Source organism: Sinocyclocheilus grahami, unplaced genomic scaffold (genome assembly GCF_001515645.1).
Source record: "Sinocyclocheilus grahami isolate Dianchi unplaced genomic scaffold, SAMN03320097.WGS_v1.1 scaffold624.1, whole genome shotgun sequence".
Taxonomy (NCBI): Eukaryota; Metazoa; Chordata; class Actinopteri; order Cypriniformes; family Cyprinidae; genus Sinocyclocheilus; species Sinocyclocheilus grahami.
Genome location: NW_015505803.1, coordinates 150,506 through 169,718, shown reverse-complemented (window position 1 = coordinate 169,718; position 19,213 = coordinate 150,506). Strand labels below are relative to the sequence as shown.

The following is a 19,213-nucleotide window of genomic DNA, read 5'->3' as shown; positions in this document are numbered from 1 at the left end:
CCGCGCTTAACCGCTAGGAGGACGATGACCTCCCGCAGAACCGACTGAGACCGTACCAACGGTCAGAAAAATAGGGGGATATCTTCCATTAACGTCTCCAAAGACGAACATTTCAGGCAAATTATCAAATCATTTTTCTTAAACCATAAAGATTTCAAACGAACTGCGGAAACATTAATCACTAAGTCTTTAAAAATAAAACACAAAATTGATTTATATACATCTTGTAAGATGTCTTTGTATCTCCAGTCGCAAATAACCCCCTGTGTGGGACAGATGGTATAATCCAGTCTCGCGAAAAGACGTCTTGTTGCTCAGAAAGGAATATTAATCATCGCTCAGTGTTGTGACATATACAGTTACCTTAACATTTGTTATTAGGCTCTCAAATTAATCGCTGACGATTTTTAGTGTAGTTAAAGATGTCTACTCCAGCTAGAAGGCGACTCATGCGAGATTTTAAGCGGTGAGTAGCTGTTAAATGATAGATGTGTTTGTTTTGGTGGAATAGCTTGCTAGCTAGTTAGCTTCATATCACCCAGTTCGGTAGCCGATTATTAAACGTAATTTAAACGATTAAAATACGACATTTTAATGTTGTGCTTATCTCTTTGAGTCTGTCGGTAGTGTCACATTGCCTGTTTACATTGTGGCGATTCTTAGAAACTAACTGACATGTGTTTTAGCTTATGCGCTTGCTAGCTAGTGTGAGCCGGCTAGAGAAGTTATTCCAGCTCGACTTGTCTGAATGTGATGATTATTATTACTATTTAGCCCATGTCTTTGTATTTCTAGTAACTGTTATAAGGTAGGCAGAAGCCACACTGTGCCGTGTGATAGTCCAGGTGTTTCCTCTAATCAGTGCATGTGCTCTGTGTGATCGAGTGTTGTGTGCTGCTCCCGCAGGCTCCAGGAGGATCCTCCAGCCGGCGTCAGTGGAGCTCCGTCGGAGAACAACATCATGGTGTGGAATGCAGTTATATTCGGGTAAGAAGAGAGCAATCGGGCTGATCGAGGCGAGTCTGCGCCAACCAGCTCATGTAACAGAGTTCCCACGGTCGTGGAAAACCTCCAAACATGAGGGGATTATTAAAGCGACATTACCAGACCTGAAAATCTGGTGGAAGTGAATGATATGATTAAATAGCGTGCAGCTTTTCTGTTCAAAAGTTTGGGGTCAGTGACATTTTAGGGAAAAATGTATGCTTTTAGTTAGTTGGCAAAGACATTAAATTGATCATGTTTATAATGTTACAAAAGATTTTTATTGCAAATAAATGCTATTCTTTGGAACGTTCTATTCATCAGAGAATCCTGAAAAACGAGTTATCACAGTTTCCACAAAAATATAAAACTGTTTTCAATATTGATGATAATCAGAAATGTTTCCTGAGCATATTAGAGTGATTTCTGAAGGATCGTGTGACACTGAAGACTGCCAATGATGCTGAAAATTCAGCTTTACATTATAGAAATAAATTACATTTAAAAAAATATATTATTTGTGATATAAATTATACATTTAATAAATGTATAGTATAAATGTATTATTTTGGTAACACTTTACAATAAGGTTCCATTAGTTAATGTATTAACTAACATAAACAAACCATGAACAATGCATTTATTACAGTATTTATTCATCTTTGTTAATGTTAATGAAACCGTCGTTTGTTGTTAGTTCATGTTAATTCAAAGTGAATTAACTAATGTCACAACTTTTAATAATGCATTAGTAAATGTTGAAATTAACTTTAATTAAAATTAATAAATGCTGTAGAAGTTTTTTTCATTCTGATTTCATGTTAACTAATGAACCTTATTGTAAAGTGTTACCGTTATTTTTTATATATATATATATATTAGTACCGACTGCAAAGTTTTGAAGGGTAGTGTTTGTAAATACACATGTATACATATTTCATTGTCTGCATATTACTCTTTTGAGGGCTTGACTGGAGTAAACCTGCCCCACCATGTGTTCAGTGCTCTAGTGTAGCATGCTGTTATTTGATATCATGGTCAATGTTCCATGTCAGTGTCCTCCTACCTTTGACCTTAATATTGCGTTTCTTGTTTTTACATGCAGTCCAGAGGGAACGCCTTTTGAAGATGGTAGGTGTCTGTCTGCTGACCTTTCCAGCATGATCAAATGCATGTGTAAAGAAAATGAGTAAAATGTGTTTCTTTGTCAAATTAAAGATACAATGTTGTTTCTATTCTGCACACAAGGTACCTTCAAACTCACAGTTGAGTTCACAGAGGAATATCCAAACAAGCCCCCAACTGTGCGATTTGTCTCAAAGATGTTTCATCCAAATGGTGAGTGATCCTTCCTGTTTGTCTCTGATTAGAGGCTTTGTCAAAGAGAAACGGACCCCGATTCTCTAATATGCTCTCTACAGTCTACTCATGTAGTACATTCCCACACAGAATCTGCTGCTGTTAAATTTAGTCATTCAATTAGTCTTAGTAGGTTTGTTGTTTTTGTTTTTTTGCTAAAATTAGTTTTAAGATTTAGCAAAAAATATTTAATACATTTTATGCTTGCTTATATATTTCTTTGACAACTAAATGCACTAAGATGTTCAAAGTTGCCACCAGAGTTACTGTATTTTCTGGAATTTGTTGGTCTGGGAGGAATTGTACAGCATTAGTGAGCGTTGTTTGGTTGCTACATACTGAAAGTTATTCATTTTATCATGAGTCATGCATGTATTCTTGATTTAATGTAGTGAATATGTTGTTCTAACTCTTTCTCTTGCTGTCTTTCACAGTGTATGCTGATGGCAGTATATGCCTAGATATTCTTCAGAATCGGTGGAGTCCAACTTATGATGTTTCTTCTATTCTGACATCAATTCAAGTATGCCAGTTAACCATTTTATAGTCCTATTATATTAAACAAAATGCTTCACGTTTCCTTTGGACATTATTGAATCTGAGAATTGTCTTATTTGAATGCTTGAATTTTTCCCCCCTTTGTGTTATACTCGTGAGGCCTCAATTTTGATTTCTCTTTCTTTGCAGTCCCTTCTAGATGAGCCGAATCCCAACAGCCCCGCAAACAGCCAGGCAGCACAACTGTATCAAGAAAATAAACGGGAATATGAGAAACGGGTTTCAGCGATTGTAGAGCAGAGCTGGAGGGACAGTTGACCACATTCACAAACCATGTTCTCTTTGAAATGTTTGGCTCTGTTGTTGGGGGATAGTTTTTCAATTCTCCATTTTTAAGTTTTTATGCACTTTACTCATGCAAGATTGTGATTTTTGTTTTATTTCTTTCCCACATTTTTGCCTGGACTGATTTTCAACCCTCATTAAAGGGTTAGTTCACCCAAAAATGAAAATTCTGTCATTAATTACCCTCATGTCATTTCAAACCCGTAAGACCTTCGTTCATCTTCGGAACACAAATTAAGATATTTTTGATGGAATCTGAGAGCTCTCTGACCCTGCATAGACAGCAGCACAACCGAAATGTTCCCAAGTCCAGAGACGTAGCAAGGAGATCTGTAAAATAATCCATGTGACATCAGTTGTTCAACCGTAATATTACGAAGCTACGAGAATACTTTTTGTGCGCAAAAGAAAAAGAATAACGACTTTATTCAACAATTCGTCTCCTCCGCGTCACCCTGTAGCGCCATTGTGGAGAGTATCCGCTGGATGTAAACGCCATATGCTGTTCTATGTCAGCTGCGTCACACCGGATATGTTTCCTATGTTGTTGTGATTTGATCTGAACGAAAACAGCGTATACGTGACGCAGCTGACACAGAACAGCATACGCTGTTTACGTCCAGCGGATACTCTCCAAAATGCCTCCAGAGGAGACGAATTGTTGAATAAAGTCGTTTTTTTTTTTTTTGCGCACAAAGTATTCTCGTAGCTTCGTAATATTACGGTTGAACTCCTGATGTCACATGGATTATTTTACAGATCTCCTTGCTACGTCTCTGGACTTGGGAACATTGCCGTTGCGTTGCTGTCTATGCAGGGTCAGAGAGCTCTCAGATTCCATCAAAAAATATCTTAATTTTTTTTGAGGGTGAGTAATTAATGACAGAATTTTCATTTTTGGGTGAACTATCCCTTTAAGATCAGTGAAAGGGGTTAATATCCCTGGTGAATAATGCTTGACTAATTTTTCATATGGCATGAACATGCAGTGATTGTTCTTTTTTGCTAAATGCATAAGCATCTCTAAAAAAAAAAAAAACATTATGGTTGAGTCAATCAAGGCAGTCTGGATTCATGACTCACTAAGAGACGTAAGTCATAGTAGTGTTGATGAAAATGTTTTTGGTGCTTTGTCAAATTTAATATCATGGTCTCACTCTAAAAGCAGTTAAAAGTGTCCCATTAATTTCTGGTTTTGCTTCCATTCTTCTGGATTAGCATTCGTTATGTTGGTTTAGTCACGACTCTTCATGGCTCTGCCAGAGGAGGGTTGGCATGCTACCATGAGTGGTGAGTATCTCTAGTACGCACTGCAAACACGTATAAGATGTTGGTAGACCGGCGTGAAGGTTTATATAAATTATCAAATTGTTGAAAGAAAAAATGGCAATATGGTTTGGAGTATAAAATATATATTTACTGGTCGAAAGAAAAAATATAGATTTGCTGGAATTACTCAAAGTTCAAAAATATCCTCCAAAATCCTACAGAGATACACGTTAACTGCAGTTACTTAATATATTTTCATGGCTTGCATCACAGGTCCAATCAAGTGAAATAATATCTTCAGGTCTTTTCCCAAGCCCTTGATCTTTGCAGATGTGTGCCCTGTTACATGCATGAATGCCTGAGTGTGTCCTTGCCTCTATTAATCTCTTGTATATACAAAAACACATCTGATTTTTGTGTACAGATTTTGCACTGGTTGGCAATCTCATTTTCCAGCACTTGTAAATACTTAAATAAAAGGTGAAACTACCTTAATACGAGTAATACTTTACTGATACTTTACACCTTATTTCAACATTTTCTAGTCTGTAACAACAGCAGAAGTCTTTTCAATGTACTAAAACAAGAACCTTTACTCTTTCCGTTTAATGTTTTTGAATTTAATGCACAAAGTTAGGTTAAACAGATCACACAATTTTATTCTGAGAGACAGTTCTAGAAACATGGGAAGTAAATAACGCAGCATAATGCATACCAAAAAACACATTTCTGGTCCACATTTGAAATGTACTTTTCCTGAAAATGTACTCATTCTCAGGCTATCCAAGATGCAGATGAGTTTTGTTTCTACTTCAAAACCGATTTGAAGAAGTTTAGCATTATATCACTTACTCACCAGTGGATGCTCTGCAGTGAATGGGTGCCGTCAGAATGAGAGTCCAAACAGCTGATAAAAACATCACAATAATCCACACAAAACCAGTCCATCAATTAACGTCTTGTAAAGTAAAAAGCTGTTTTTAAGAAACAAATCCAGCAAGGGATTTTCACTTATCGCCAAAACAGTCTATAATCCATCATTTTAAAAAGTCCATTCCCTTTTTTCCTCTCACATCAAAGTCCACCAACATACTTGTTTACAACTGTTTTTTTTACTATTTTTACTTGTAAACTTATGGATACTAGAGGACTAGTATTTTAGATGTAAGCAACAATTTGAAGATAAAATATTTTAATGATGAATTTGTTTATTACAAACACCCATTTTTTTTCCACTTCACAAAATGTTAATTAATGGACTGGAGTCATGTGGATTATTGTGATGCTTTTATCAGCTGTTTGGACTCTCATTCTGACGGCACCCATTCACTGCAGAGGATCCATTGGTGAGTAAACCCGAACCCGTTACACTGAAGAAACAAACTCGTCTACATCTTAGATGCATGTCCATGAAATATCCATTTTTTTGGGTGAAATATGTTTCATTTTGTGTAAAAAAAAATTTTGTAAGCATGAGACAACTCCGCATTAAGCATGGTTTATTTTACATGAACATATGTACAGTTATGCAAGGCATAAATACAAAACTGATAGTTTGATAACTGATGTAGTTGGATGAACAGAATACTTCCAATGCTGTAGATTAACATTGATAACTAAGCAGCTGATAAGTGAACCCTATATATCCCTAAAAGATATAGCTACTAACAAATGACCAACTCTAGTCTGTAACAACATCACAGACCCTGGCCTCTCTCAAAACTGGATACTAAAGTCCTGAACAGAACAACGGCAACCAGCTACACCTGACACTACCTGTTGTACGCTCGCTCTTTCTTAGACCTCTCTAATGCTTTGTCCATTGTCTTCTCATTGTCTCCTCTGCACTTCGGACAGTACCATTTTCCTTTGGGCTTATGGTGCAGGCCGACACATGAGAAGTGAAACCACTCAATAGTGCATTCATCATTATCACAACCTATCATCTCTCCATAAGACACTTGCTCGCACAGGCAATAAGTGGGTTCATTGGGATCGATAGGCAGGTCTGTTGGCGACGGCTCCCTGTCCTGCTTGCTTTTCGACCTCTTCTTCTTCTTCGATGACGTGGATGAGGTCTTGGCCTTCTTTTCTTTTGGCACGCCTGAGCCAACCTCCTCATTGTGCTCCATGCCATAATTGGAGTTTTCCCGGTTCTCCGAACCATTTTTCTGCCTTCGTGAACGCTTTCCACCAGATTTGTCTACTGAAGTCGGGGTCTCTTCTCGTCTCCGATCCACACTTGGTTTACTGACCGAGAGCATCGAAGCAGAAACCGGTGTCATAGTTACGGTTGTCATGGCACTGGGGGTGCTGCCCACCGACACGGTGCTCTCCGGCGAGTCCTGGCAGGCCTGGAAAAGCTCACTCTGCCACTCGAGCTGCCGACTGCGATTCTCCACCATTTCCACCATTTGGCCTGCGATCTGGATCTTTTCATCTCCGAGTTCTTCTGTGCGGATCAAAGAGCGCTGGATGCAGTGAAGCAGACGCCGCCTCTGCACAGGATCTGATTCTTGTCTGTGCTTTTCATAAGCCTCGTCCAGTTCACTGAGGATCTCTGCAAGATCAACGCCTTTGGATTAATGTAACACAATAATAATGGCACAATGTTTACTGTTACTGTGTCACTATACACGTTTATCATTTTAACCTCCAATAAAAAAAAAGTCAGTGGTCAAAGGGTTATTGTCTCGAGGCAAGACACCCCAAGTGAATAAGACATTTTAAGTAATCATATATACCACATATCACCATATTTGATTAATTACAGCACAATAACTTTTCTGAAATATGTTTAAATATACAAAAGTCGAAGCCATAAAAAAAACACTATCTGCATTTGCAAATGCAATACTATCATCTCTCCATTAACTCACGTTTTGGTCCATTCTTCAATATGCCTGATGGTATAAGCCGAAACGTTGTGAATTAATACATTTATATTTTGATACATTTGCAAGTAAGTGCGGATAGTGTGCGGGATTTATTCTTTTTTTTTTGGTTTTGAAGTTGGACCTTTTACCTACATCAATTACTTACTGGTGTGCGAGGTTGACTGTTGATTAAATATACACATGTGGAAAGATTTGCATACATTTCCAGAACCAAAACCTGAATTGGACAAAACCAAATTCTTTTGTAACAGAAGTGATTCTGGATATCTCTTTTCAACACTACATAAATCAGGGACGGGATCATGTTTTAAGTATAAAATGTATAATTAACAGGTGAATTTAATGTAAAAACCTTCAGAATTTAGATATGAATAAAAATATGTAACGTTAAGTGCTAATTAAGTAGATTTCTGACTCAGTAAAAGAGCAAAAAAAATTATAATTTCGAAAATATGGCCTTGGAATTATTTTAATGTACTTGAAATCTACAGATGCAAACAGATCGCGTGTAATCAAATAAACACTAAACGTTACATGTGTATTTCGCATGCTTGCTTTCCACTGGTCTGAAATTAGACATGTTATGGAAGCAAAATAGCCCAAATCTCAAAATTGACCAGAGAATGGTTTATAAACAATGGGTTTGACTGTAGCGTCTTTGCGTTTAGATGTTTTATATGCAGTAGACACAGTCGCTGAACATATGAAATGTGTCTTTATGACATTTTAAAGACTATTTACACAACACTAACCCACAACTGTGATTTCAAGCTACATAATTAGTCAAGCTTAGTGGCGCTACAGAAGCTCCATCCAAACAGGCTGTGTAGTGATTTCACAGAAACCTCTACAAATTTAGGATATAAATGACACATAAATGTACTCTCCATATTTGCTCAACTTTGCAGCTTTGACCTCTCAATCGCGCGACGCGGGGGAACTCTTGAAACTTGAAAACAAGTTCACGTGCTAACGGTTAGCCGCTAGCCAGCTAGCCAGTGTGACACCTAACACCCCTTGCACAAACAATGCAGTGCTTTCTTCTCACACTTCTGCTACATGCGAGAGTCTGTAAGCTTTCACCTTGATATCTGGCGTCGATCTCCTTCATGAGAGACACGCATCTCTGTAGGTCCTGCGGCAAAGACTCGACCAGCTCCAGATACTCCTCAACATAGTTCACCACAGCATGAGAAGACTCTGCGTTTGAAGAAGGGTTCAACATCTTTTCACACGCATTTAAGAGGTTGGTAGAGCAGTACAAGTGCGTTTTTTAATAGTTATAATATTTAAAATAAATAAATAAAAGTTACTCGGGTAAACGTGTTGTAGTGAGTTGTGCAGGACAAGTGACGCTTCTACGGCTGAGACCTAGCTCATGAATATTAATTGCCTCGCAGTGACGTTGCTCCACAACCTTCCAACAGAGTGTCTCGGTACGCAGAGGCTAATTAATATTCATGAGCGACTCCTGTTACGTTTGCCACATACTGCATACTGTTGCACTTTGAAAACGCTTGGTGGCGTTTGGTAGCAAGACTTCACCGGTTGCTTCAGAGGAGCTGCAAATGAAAATGACCTACATGTAGGTTTATTCTTGAGTTTAGAGGAATTTGGGATGCAGTTTATGAAAATACAGAAAAAACCTGGTCTCTAGACTAGTTGGCTTAGCTCATCTTCCAATTATTTGTATTTGGAGGGTGCAGAGAGTTATAGTGTCTTATATTATTGTGGGAAATTATGTGAACTGGGACTTGTATCACTCAATGCTATCAATTTATTTCTTTATTTTACAGATTGACTGCATAATATTAACATTAATCATTTTTTATTGTTCGTTATATTGTGTTTGCTTGACAGCTAAATGTCAAATGCATCCTTACCGCATCTTGTGCATACATCAAATGAGGTATAATATAGCAAATGTGTTATTTTGTGTTTCTCCCTTCTTGCTAATCTGCTATTTCAGCTTTATTAAATAAGATATTTAAAATCGTCAAGAACAATATTACATTCACTGTCAATCTAAACAGCTGTGAATGCCTGTAGTTTTTAATGTGTTGTTTTAATAATGTCCTTTCTAAATATCCTTTAGCTGCTGTGATAATTGTCATCTTATGCTAAAAGGTTAAAAGGGTAGTTATGTTCTTCTGGCTACACCAAGAATGCCCTGCAGGGGTCACTTATGTTTAGGCATTGAGGCTCTTAATGTTGTTTATCCTCAGCTGTGTTGTTTACTTGCACATCATGTAGATATTCTTTTCTCTCTAGTGTATTATTGTGGATTCCTTCTTTCAGTTACAGCCCCGAAGAGAAATCCTAACGAGTTATCCTATGTTTTTAACAGTTGTGAATGACCTTTGAAAATGGTGAAGGTAGTTCTTTGTACATCTGTGTTATTAGCAGTAAAAATGTCAGATGACTAAAATGTCATAATGTGCAAATGAGAGGGGAAATGAGTGTAAAGTTCTCCAGAGGCCAGCACAGTCCAGTCTCCTTGTCTTGCGTACTCTGACCCGAGTGGTGTCGTAAAGAATTACCTCTTACGCATTTCAGTGTCAATGGAGAATTCAGAGTTTGGACAAATTAGGTTACTTTCCACATTAACTTAATGTCAAGAATGGCGGTGTAGTCGTAAGTGAGGTTTTGCGTAGACACTCTCAGGCTTTTTCAGGATTCTTTTCTTTATAAAAACATAAAAAATCTTACTGATCCCAAACTTTTGAACAGCAGGATAGATAGATAGATAGATAGATAGATGGCTGATAGATAGATGACCAATAGATAGATAGATGGCTGATAGATAGATGACCAATAGATAGATAGATAGATGACCAATAGATAGATAGATAGATAGATAGATGTCTGTATGGTAACAATTTATTTTATGGTGTCCTTGTTGCATGTTGTTATGTGTGCATACTATAGTAATAACAATATATTATGCAGAATTAGCTTATCATAAAGAGCTAGGTTTTATCTGTCAAATGATCAGATCTCAGTGAATCAGCATACCTTTTCCTGATAAATCTATTAAAATCACAACTTTATATTGCATTTCTGTTGTACTGTTTTTAAACTTATAATTCAGTGTTTTATCTCATTTTAATTGTCTTATGCTTAATTTTTGTCCTATATTTGTTAAATCTTAATATTTACCGTAACATGCTGTTAAATGATTTCAGAATATTTGTTCCAGTTGTGAATTAATGAATCCAGCTTCCTCGTGACGTAAACCTATTGTTCAGGCCCTTTCAGTATAAACAAACCTAGGCTTGTCTTCGGTGAATCTCATGACCCTCCAGAAAGTCACATTGTTTTGGACTACAGTCACTGCTAGCTCAATTTACTAAGTACTACACCACAATCACTTCAGTTTTGTAGGATAATATGCAATTATGCTCATGGTTCAGACTCCGCTGAATTGGTTTTCAGGCAGTGGGTTTGAAATGTTAGGACTGCTGAGTGACTTCCTGAATGAGTTCATCAATACAAGTTAATAAGTGCTGATGGTGAGCTACCTGGTGAGTAATGCTGCTACCTGACTTCACTCTGAACAGATATAATCTCCCTTTCGCAAACACACACAATAATGGCATTGGGATTTATTGCGTAAGTGCAAATAATGAAATCACATCAGATTACCATAAATAAAGGGAAAAAGAAGACCTGAATAGTTTTTGGAACTGTGTTTTATGCATCTCAGTTAAACTGCTAGTTTTACAATTGCCCCAAAAGCCTTTGGACACTTAAGCCACACTTAAAGCTGTACAAATGTAATTGCATTAAATAACAAAATATCAACTCAAGCTGCATTTATACAAAAGAAAGATAGCATAAGCAAAATGTTTGGACTCTATTTTTTGTTGACTCAGGAGGCCGAATTAAAATTTTTAATTGCATCTTCATCTCAGACAAAGTAAACAAAACTAAAAGCAAAAAGGAAACTTTTTAATACTCTCTTTGGTGCTTTTGCTGTAATTCTTCAGAAGCTCTGTTAAAATATCAGCAGTTCTCAGGTAAACACCCCCTCCTCCTTCTTCGATTCACTTTCTTGTCATGCCCGTTTTTGCTGTCCACATCCTGTTTATCTTCCGTATTTCTTCACCTCTTTGTGGGTGATTCTTCCTTCATTCTGAGACAAAATGTTGTTCCTATAGGGCCCCAGACTTGGAGAAGGAGAAAAGAATTTAAATGGGGAAAAGTTCATAAGACTTAAAAGGATAGTTCACCCCAAAATTAAAATTCTGTCATTAATTACTCACCCTCATGTCGTTCCAAACCCGTAAGACCTTCGTTCATCTTCAGAACACAAATTAAGATATTTTTGATGAAATCCAAGAGCTTTATGACCCTCCCATAGACAGCAATGCAACTGACATGTTCAAGGTCAAGAAAGGTACCAAGAACATCGACAAAATAGTCCATGTGACATCAGTGGTTCAACCATACTTTTATGAAGTTATGAGAATACTTTTTGTGCGCAAAAAACTAAAATAACTTTATTCAACAAATCTTTTTTTTTTTTTTTTGCCTTTATTTGATAGGACAGTAGTGAGACAGGAAGCAAAGTTGGAGAGAGAGGTGGGGGCGGGATCGGAAAAGGTCCGCGAGCCGGGACACAAACACGGGATGCCTGAAGCGCAACAGTGCTATATGTCAACGCTCTGCCCATGAGGCTATGGGCGCCAGCTCTATTCAACAATTCTTCTCCTCTTGTGATTCAACCGTAATTTGATGAAGCTACAAGAATACTTTTTGTTGTGCAAAAAATTACGACTTTATTCAACAATTCTTCTCCTCTGCATTACCCTAGCACCATTTTGGAGAGTATCACGACGCATGCGTCGTGATACTCTCCAAAATGGTGCTAGGGTAATGCAGAGGAGAAGAATTGTTGAATAAAGTCGTAATTTTTTGCACAACAAAAAGTATTCTTGTAGCTTCATCAAATTACGGTTGAATCACATGGACTGTTTTAAAGATGTCCGTACTACCTTCTTGTGCCTTGAACGTGGTGGTACCCTTGCTGTCTATACGGTGGGTTCGAGAGCTCTCGGATTTCATCAAAAATAGCTTAATTGGTGTTCTGAAGATGAACGAAGGTCTTACAGGTTTGGAATGACGTGAGGGTGAGTAATTAATGACATTATTTGCATTTTTGTGTGAACTATCCCTTTAACGATTAATTAGTTTTCTGTTAAACAATGAGTGGGTGAATAGCTGTACATACTTATGTTACTCTTGAAAGTCTGATTATTACCATTGCAGGCATGCAACACATACAAGATAAGCAGACATGTTGTTTCTTAAAGAACTACCAAAAAGGAAATGCATTAGGTATGTCTGCGAAACAGTGACTACTTGTACGTACCATTACTGAAACATCTGGCAGTGATACACAGAAGCTACAGTCATAGCTACTTTAGATGAAGAGTATCTCGACATGCTGTTGTGTGTGTGTAGCCTTTTACTATACGCATGTGATAGCCTGCGTATTTAATGACACCAGAGAAAAAATGAGGAGTCGTTACACAGAGCATTGTCTCCACATATGGTGAGTTAATCATGATGATTTTGACTTTTTATGGTCTTTTTTAAAGATGTCCGTACTACCTTCTTGTGCCTTGAACGTGGTGGTACCCTTGCTGTCTATACGGTGGGTTCGAGAGCTCTCGGATTTCATCAAAAATAGCTTAATTTGTGTTCTGAAGATGAACGAAGGTCTTACAGGTTTGGAATGACGTGAGGGAGAGTAATTAATGACATTATTTGCATTTTTGTGTGAACTATCCCTTTAACGATTAATTAGTTTTCTGTTAAACAATGAGTGGGTGAATAGCTGTACATACTTATGTTACTCTTGAAAGTCTGATTATTACCATTGCAGGCATGCAACACATACAAAATAAGCAGACATGTTGTTTCTTAAAGAACTACCAAAAAGGAAATGCATTAGGTATGTCTGCGAAACAGTGACTACTTGTACGTACCATTACTGAAACATCTGGCAGTGATACACAGAAGCTACAGTCATAGCTACTTTAGATGAAGAGTATCTCGACATGCTGTTGTGTGTGTGTAGCCTTTTACTATACGCGTGTGATAGCCTGCGTATTTAATGACACCAGAGAAAAAATGAGGAGTCGTTACACAGAGCATTGTCTCCACATATGGTGAGTTAATCATGATGATTTTGACTTTTTATGGTCTTAAAGCTGCCCAGTGCCACTGCTCCATAAGAAGGACATTCCCTCTCCTGTCATGCACTTCCTCCATGCAGTGGTTTCCTCCCACTGCTGGTGCCTTTTCCAGCATCATTGGTGGCTAAACTAGAGACCTTATAAGCTTTAAGTTAGTAACCCTAGAAAGTGCTACCATTCATTTAGGAAAGTATTCAGACCCTTGAATACTATTCACATTTTATGTTGCAGCCTTATGTTAATTCTTTAAATTATAAAAAAATTTCCACACCAGTCTACACTCCACACCCCATAATTGCAAAGCAAAAACCAGATTTGCAAATTTAGTATTCGAGTATTCAGACCCTGAACTTGAACCTTGTCAAACATCTCTGGAGAAATGTCTTTTGACCAATGGTCCCCATCTAACCTGACTGAGCTTGAGAGGAACATAATTTACTACTGATCCACTATTGAAATCAATTCTCAGTTCCTTTTCAAATACGTTGTGCTCACCTGTAAGATGAAGTGTGCTCTTGTGCTGAACAGAGCCAGCCTCGGAGGTGTATGTGGCCACACAGGTGAGCTCACTATTGTTGATGGCTGCTCTGTCAATTCTTCGTCATCAATTAGGAACCTATGTGTGCTATTTGATAGCAATCTTTCCTTTGAAAGCCACGTTTCTAGCATTTGTAAAACTGCATTTTTCCATCTCAAAAATATATCTAAATTACGACCTATGCTCTCAATGTCAAATGCAGAAATGTTAATCCATGCGTTTATGACCTCAAGGTTAGATTATTGTAACGCTTTATTGAGTGGTTGTTCTGCACGCTTAATAAACAAACTCCATCTGGTCCAAAATGCAGCAGCTAGTTCTTACTAGAACCAGGAAGTATGACCATATTAGCCCGGTTCTGTCAACACTGCACTGGCTCCCTATTAAACATTGTATAGATTTTAAAATCTTGCTAATTACTTATAAAGCCCTGAATGGATTAGCACCTCAGTATTTGAACGAGCTCTTACTGCATTATAGTCCTCCATGTCCACTGCGTTCTCAAAACTTTGGCCATTTGATAATACCTAGAATATCAAAATCAACTGCGGTCGGCAGACCCTTTTCCTATTTAGCACTGAAACTCTGGAATAATCTACCTAACATTGTTCGTGAGGCAGACACACTCTGTCAGTTTAAATTTAGATTGCATCATGTTCAGGAACCAGATGAGTCCTCTGCACAATGTGACATTGCTGCAGCCTGGAATTGAACTGCTGGTTTCGTCTGGTCAGAGGAGAACTGGCCCCCCGACTGAGCCTGGTTTCTCCCAAGTTTTTTTCTCCATTCTGTCACAGATGGAGTTTTGGTTCCTTGCCGATGTTGCCTCTGGCTTGCTTAGTTGGGGACACTTCATTTCCAGCGATATCGTTGACTTGATTGCAAATGATTGCAAAGATACTATTTCAACTGAACTGAGCTGGATGTTGACATCACTGAATTCAATGATGAACTGCCTTTAACTGAAAAATGAGTGTTTACAATTGTCATTTTGCATTATTGATACACTATTTTCCTAATTAATGCTGTTCAGTTGCTTTGACACAATCTGTATTGTTAAAAGCGCTATATAAATAAAGGTGACTTGACTTAACTTGACATCAGCAGGCAGATATACTCGAATCTCCATCATAAAAAACCTGCCAAGCTTCTCAACAGAGCTGATATTGGAGGAAAAGTTCAAGGCAGGTTCCCAATGAAGAGTGGGTGCTGTTTTTTTTAAATGTGGCATGACAGACAGCAATCCTTTGATTGTTTTCACTGTACAGCTGGGTGGAAAATTGGGTAACTAAAAACAAAAAACTTTAATTTATATATATATTTTTTAGCTTTAAATATTTTTTGTACAATGAACTGGATTCATCACTGGTTCATGACTAAAGTGGAAGTTTGAGAGATATATGATGTAAACCTGTTGTTGTTGTAAATATAAACATTTTCACAGTTTTTGCAACAGTTTTACAATAAATTGTGTTTGTACTCACCACTTACAGATACGTTTGCCAAATAGCTTCCTCCTTTATACGATACATCACAAGAATAAAATCCTTCATCTTCTATTGAAATCTTGGGAATGACTAAGTAAACTCCATCTGAGGTGTTGTACAGCCTCTTTCCATCTTTACATTTGTCGTCCAGCTTGGGTGACAAACCAAGCCAACATTTTCTGTCTTGCAGGCTGATGTTCCAGACGATGTAAATTAATTCATTCCAGTTGATATCAGTGGCATTGCCACACTGTAAAATCACATCACTGCCTGAAATAAAGGTCTGCTCTTTGAAATCTGCAGGAATAAATCAATCAATAAATGTATACAATGAGATTAAATATTGTATTGAGTAAAATTTGGACACTTTTAGGTGAATATAATTCAAATGTAAATATAACATTTGGGTATTTTAACACATTTTGTCTTTGTTTTTTCTTTGTCTATACACTAAACTTATCTCTCCCTGCCATACCAGACAAGTGTTATCCATTGTGTCTTTTCCTTTAGACTTAAAGTAGTTACAACACATACACTCTTAAAAATAAAGGTGCTTAAAAGGTTCTTCACAGTGATGTCATAGAAGAACCATTTTTGGTTCCACAAAGAACCATTCAGTCAAAGGTTCTTTAAAGAACCATCTCTTTCTTACCTTTTTATAATCTGAAGAACCTTCTTTCACCACAAAGAACCTTTTGTGAAACAGAAAGGTTCTTCAGATGTTAAAGGTTCTTTATGGAACCATTTACACAAAAAGGTTCTTTAATCTATGGCATCGTGAAGCCCCTTTATTTTTAAGAATGTACAGCAGCTCTATTCTGACAACAGATATAAAATAGTTGGCACTTCCCATCAATAGAGTTCATTATATAATGGTAATGTTATATTTTAAAGCATTAGAAGCACAAAATCCTTGTTTGCAAAATGGTGATTCTATCAAATTCTATAAAATGTTTTACGATGTATGTTTTCTCAAGGTTAAGCACTTACCATTATTTGAAAAAATATTTTATACAAGTTTTTTTTTTACCCTATTCATGAAAAAGTGCAATGTATTTACATAAATAAAAGTGTATGTTGTCTGACCTGTCAGTTGTTTAATCGCAGAATCTTTATTCTGATGAGATGCAGTGGCTTGATCTCCTAGGACAGTTAGTGGCACAGCGTGTTAGTAACAGGTTAATGTGAGCCTCAGCACAATAAAACACAATCATTCACTCGAGTGAGATTTCCAGTGTGAGATAGTGAAGATTTAGCAGATTTAAACAAAATGAAGAAAATTCAGTGGACCCTATATTTGAACACTTAAACCACACATAAAATGTAAGAATGTCATTCCATTGGAGTAAAAAAAAAATTCCAGTGGCATCTGTAAACAAAAGATGCTAGACCAGAAAGCCAAAACAATAAAGTACAGCTCAAAAGAGTATAATATTAAAATGAATGGGGAACACTTTATAATATCTTTAGATAATATACCATTAACAAACATTATATAATGCTTATCTTCACTTTAGTTGATGTATATTCAAATAGCTAGAAACATGAGATAATGTGCTTGTTAATGTTTGCTAATAAACTTATTAAACAATACCAAATGATTAGCGGATCGTTATTTAATGTAAATTGCGAATGTCATCAAACGTTCAATTCATATGATCATGCATTTCTTGAAAATCTACAACAGCTGTTATACAGTGATTAAAAGCTTTTGTTAATGCGCAACACTTTTGCAGCTATTGAGGTGTGGTATGAGTAAGGTTATGGATGGGTAGGTTTAAGGGTTGATTAAAGGGTTAGAAGTATAAAGGGGTCAGTTTGATTATAAGGGAACACGGTTCAATCAATGTTTATATTACATTGTTTTGATTATGAACAAGTATTTTCTAGAAAAACTGATTTCTTTTGTCCTGTTGGTGTGTGATTCAAAGAAATGTCCTGTTTAATGTTATACAGTATACCAATATAAGTGTTGAGGCAATAAAAACCTGTTTTGAACCCGAATTACAATGTTTTGTGTCTTTAGCAAGCATTTCGATGTGATGTGAAAATAGTAGAAGTCTACACAACAAATAAAGACCATATGACCTTTACGATTATGAGTTAATAAAAAAGATGTTAACATGAATAGTTTGTAAAGTGCTTAAAATTACAAAGCTATTTTCTCACAACATTTGTAAATGCATATTAATGTGAACTGAAGTTTAATGACATTTGTTAGCATTCAAAAGTGCATTAACAAATAAGCGTTTTAATCATTGTATCATTTCAGTTAGTCATTTGTAGATTTTTTTAAATGTGCATGATCATATGAATTAAAAGTTTAATGACATTTGTAAGGATTAAGGATTTGCAAGGTTTTATTAATCAAAGTTATTATAAAGTGTTACCAATTAAGGGTATATAAACTAACCTTTTGTTTGACTTCCTGCCACAAAGATGCTTAGGAGGACGACCACCATCAATGTCTTATTGTTCACCATTGCTGCAAATCGCTGGTCAGACTTCTCTTCTCTCACCTTTAAATGTACTATTTGCATTGTGTTCTCCTCCTATTGTTTCCTTCAGCAGTAAAGCTGTTTTACACTCTTATGTTTTTTTATATATAATTTCATAATCTTCTCACACATGAAAATTCTGACTTCCTGTCTTGTTAACCACGGCTGTCATGTGAGAGCATTTGTGAGCATATTTGTTGGTTAAGCTGGCAGAATGATGAAACTAACGTGACTTATGTAATGTAATTGACGAAAGTGCAGTTCTGATCAGTTCAATTTACAGTATTTGCATTCTTTTTTTTTTTTTTTTTAAAAGCCAGATTTATGATAACTTGGCAAATTTTATTAAAAGGTTAAAACTAACATTATTACCCTTTGCTGTGACACTTAAAATATAGCGCAGGTGCATTTCTCTGGATCGTCTTTAGTGTATTTGTACAATTTGATTGGAGTCCATTTTCTGCAAATTGATTGGCCATGATTTGGAAAGGCACACACCAGTCCATACAAGTTCTTACAAGCTAAAATGCAAATCAGAGCAAAAACAAAGCCATCACATCAAAGGATCTGTGTGGAGAGCTCAGAAACAGGATTGTGTCAAGAGCTGGGGAAGACTACAAAATAATGTCTGATGCATTGAAGGTTCCCAAGAGAACAGCGGCCTCCGTAATTCTTAAATGGAAGAAGTTTGAAACAACCAGGGCTGCGTTTCCCAAAAGCATCGTAAGCCTAAAGTCGGGCACACGGTGTGTGATTTTAATAGTCCTTTACGATTGTTGCTTGTTGTCAGACTGTACGAACATGATGATCATGTCACACTGTGGGATCTCAGTTGTCATTAATGTCAGACTGTACGACAGTCAAGACGCGTTAAAACGAGTGCATGCAAAAAAACTTGTCCGGAGTTTTACATTATCAACCCACACACGGTCAGTGACTGCGAGCTGCATTACACGCAAGACTGAAATGTTGGCTATCATTTAAAGCAAGGGTTCTCAAACCTGTCCTGGAGGAAACCCTAGCCCTGCACATTTTGTATGTCTCCCTTATCAGACACACCCAATTTATGTCTTGCAGTCTCTACTAACGAGCTGATGAGTTGAATCAGGTGTGTCTGATAAGGGAGACATACAAA

The 19,213-nt window shown here is 37.0% G+C and overlaps 2 protein-coding genes and 1 long non-coding RNA gene across 3 annotated transcripts; 1 reads left to right on the top strand and 2 right to left on the bottom strand.

Moving 5' to 3' along the window:
• Positions 1–297: 297 nt before the first annotated feature.
• Positions 298–3,385, top strand: LOC107557918 (ubiquitin-conjugating enzyme E2 A-like). Its single transcript, XM_016241501.1, has 6 exons — positions 298–466; positions 907–987; positions 2,090–2,115; positions 2,233–2,322; positions 2,778–2,866; positions 3,031–3,385. Exons 1-6 carry the CDS (start codon positions 423–425, stop codon positions 3,157–3,159), a joined length of 459 nt encoding a protein of 152 aa, XP_016096987.1. The 5' UTR covers positions 298–422; the 3' UTR covers positions 3,160–3,385.
• Positions 3,386–5,891: 2,506 nt separating this feature from the next.
• Positions 5,892–8,737, bottom strand: LOC107557916 (inhibitor of growth protein 1-like). Its single transcript, XM_016241500.1, has 2 exons — positions 8,436–8,737; positions 5,892–7,015 (listed from the first exon to the last, which is right to left on the bottom strand). The coding sequence occupies exons 1-2, from the start codon at positions 8,575–8,577 to the stop codon at positions 6,228–6,230; spliced, it is 930 nt and encodes a 309-aa protein (XP_016096986.1). The 5' UTR covers positions 8,578–8,737; the 3' UTR covers positions 5,892–6,227.
• Positions 8,738–15,617: 6,880 nt separating this feature from the next.
• LOC107557915 (uncharacterized) lies at positions 15,618–18,028 on the bottom strand. The gene is made up of 3 exons (XR_001605437.1): positions 17,994–18,028; positions 16,667–16,723; positions 15,618–15,877 (listed from the first exon to the last, which is right to left on the bottom strand). It is a non-coding gene; the product is annotated as an uncharacterized lncRNA (long non-coding RNA).
• Positions 18,029–19,213: the final 1,185 nt, after the last annotated feature.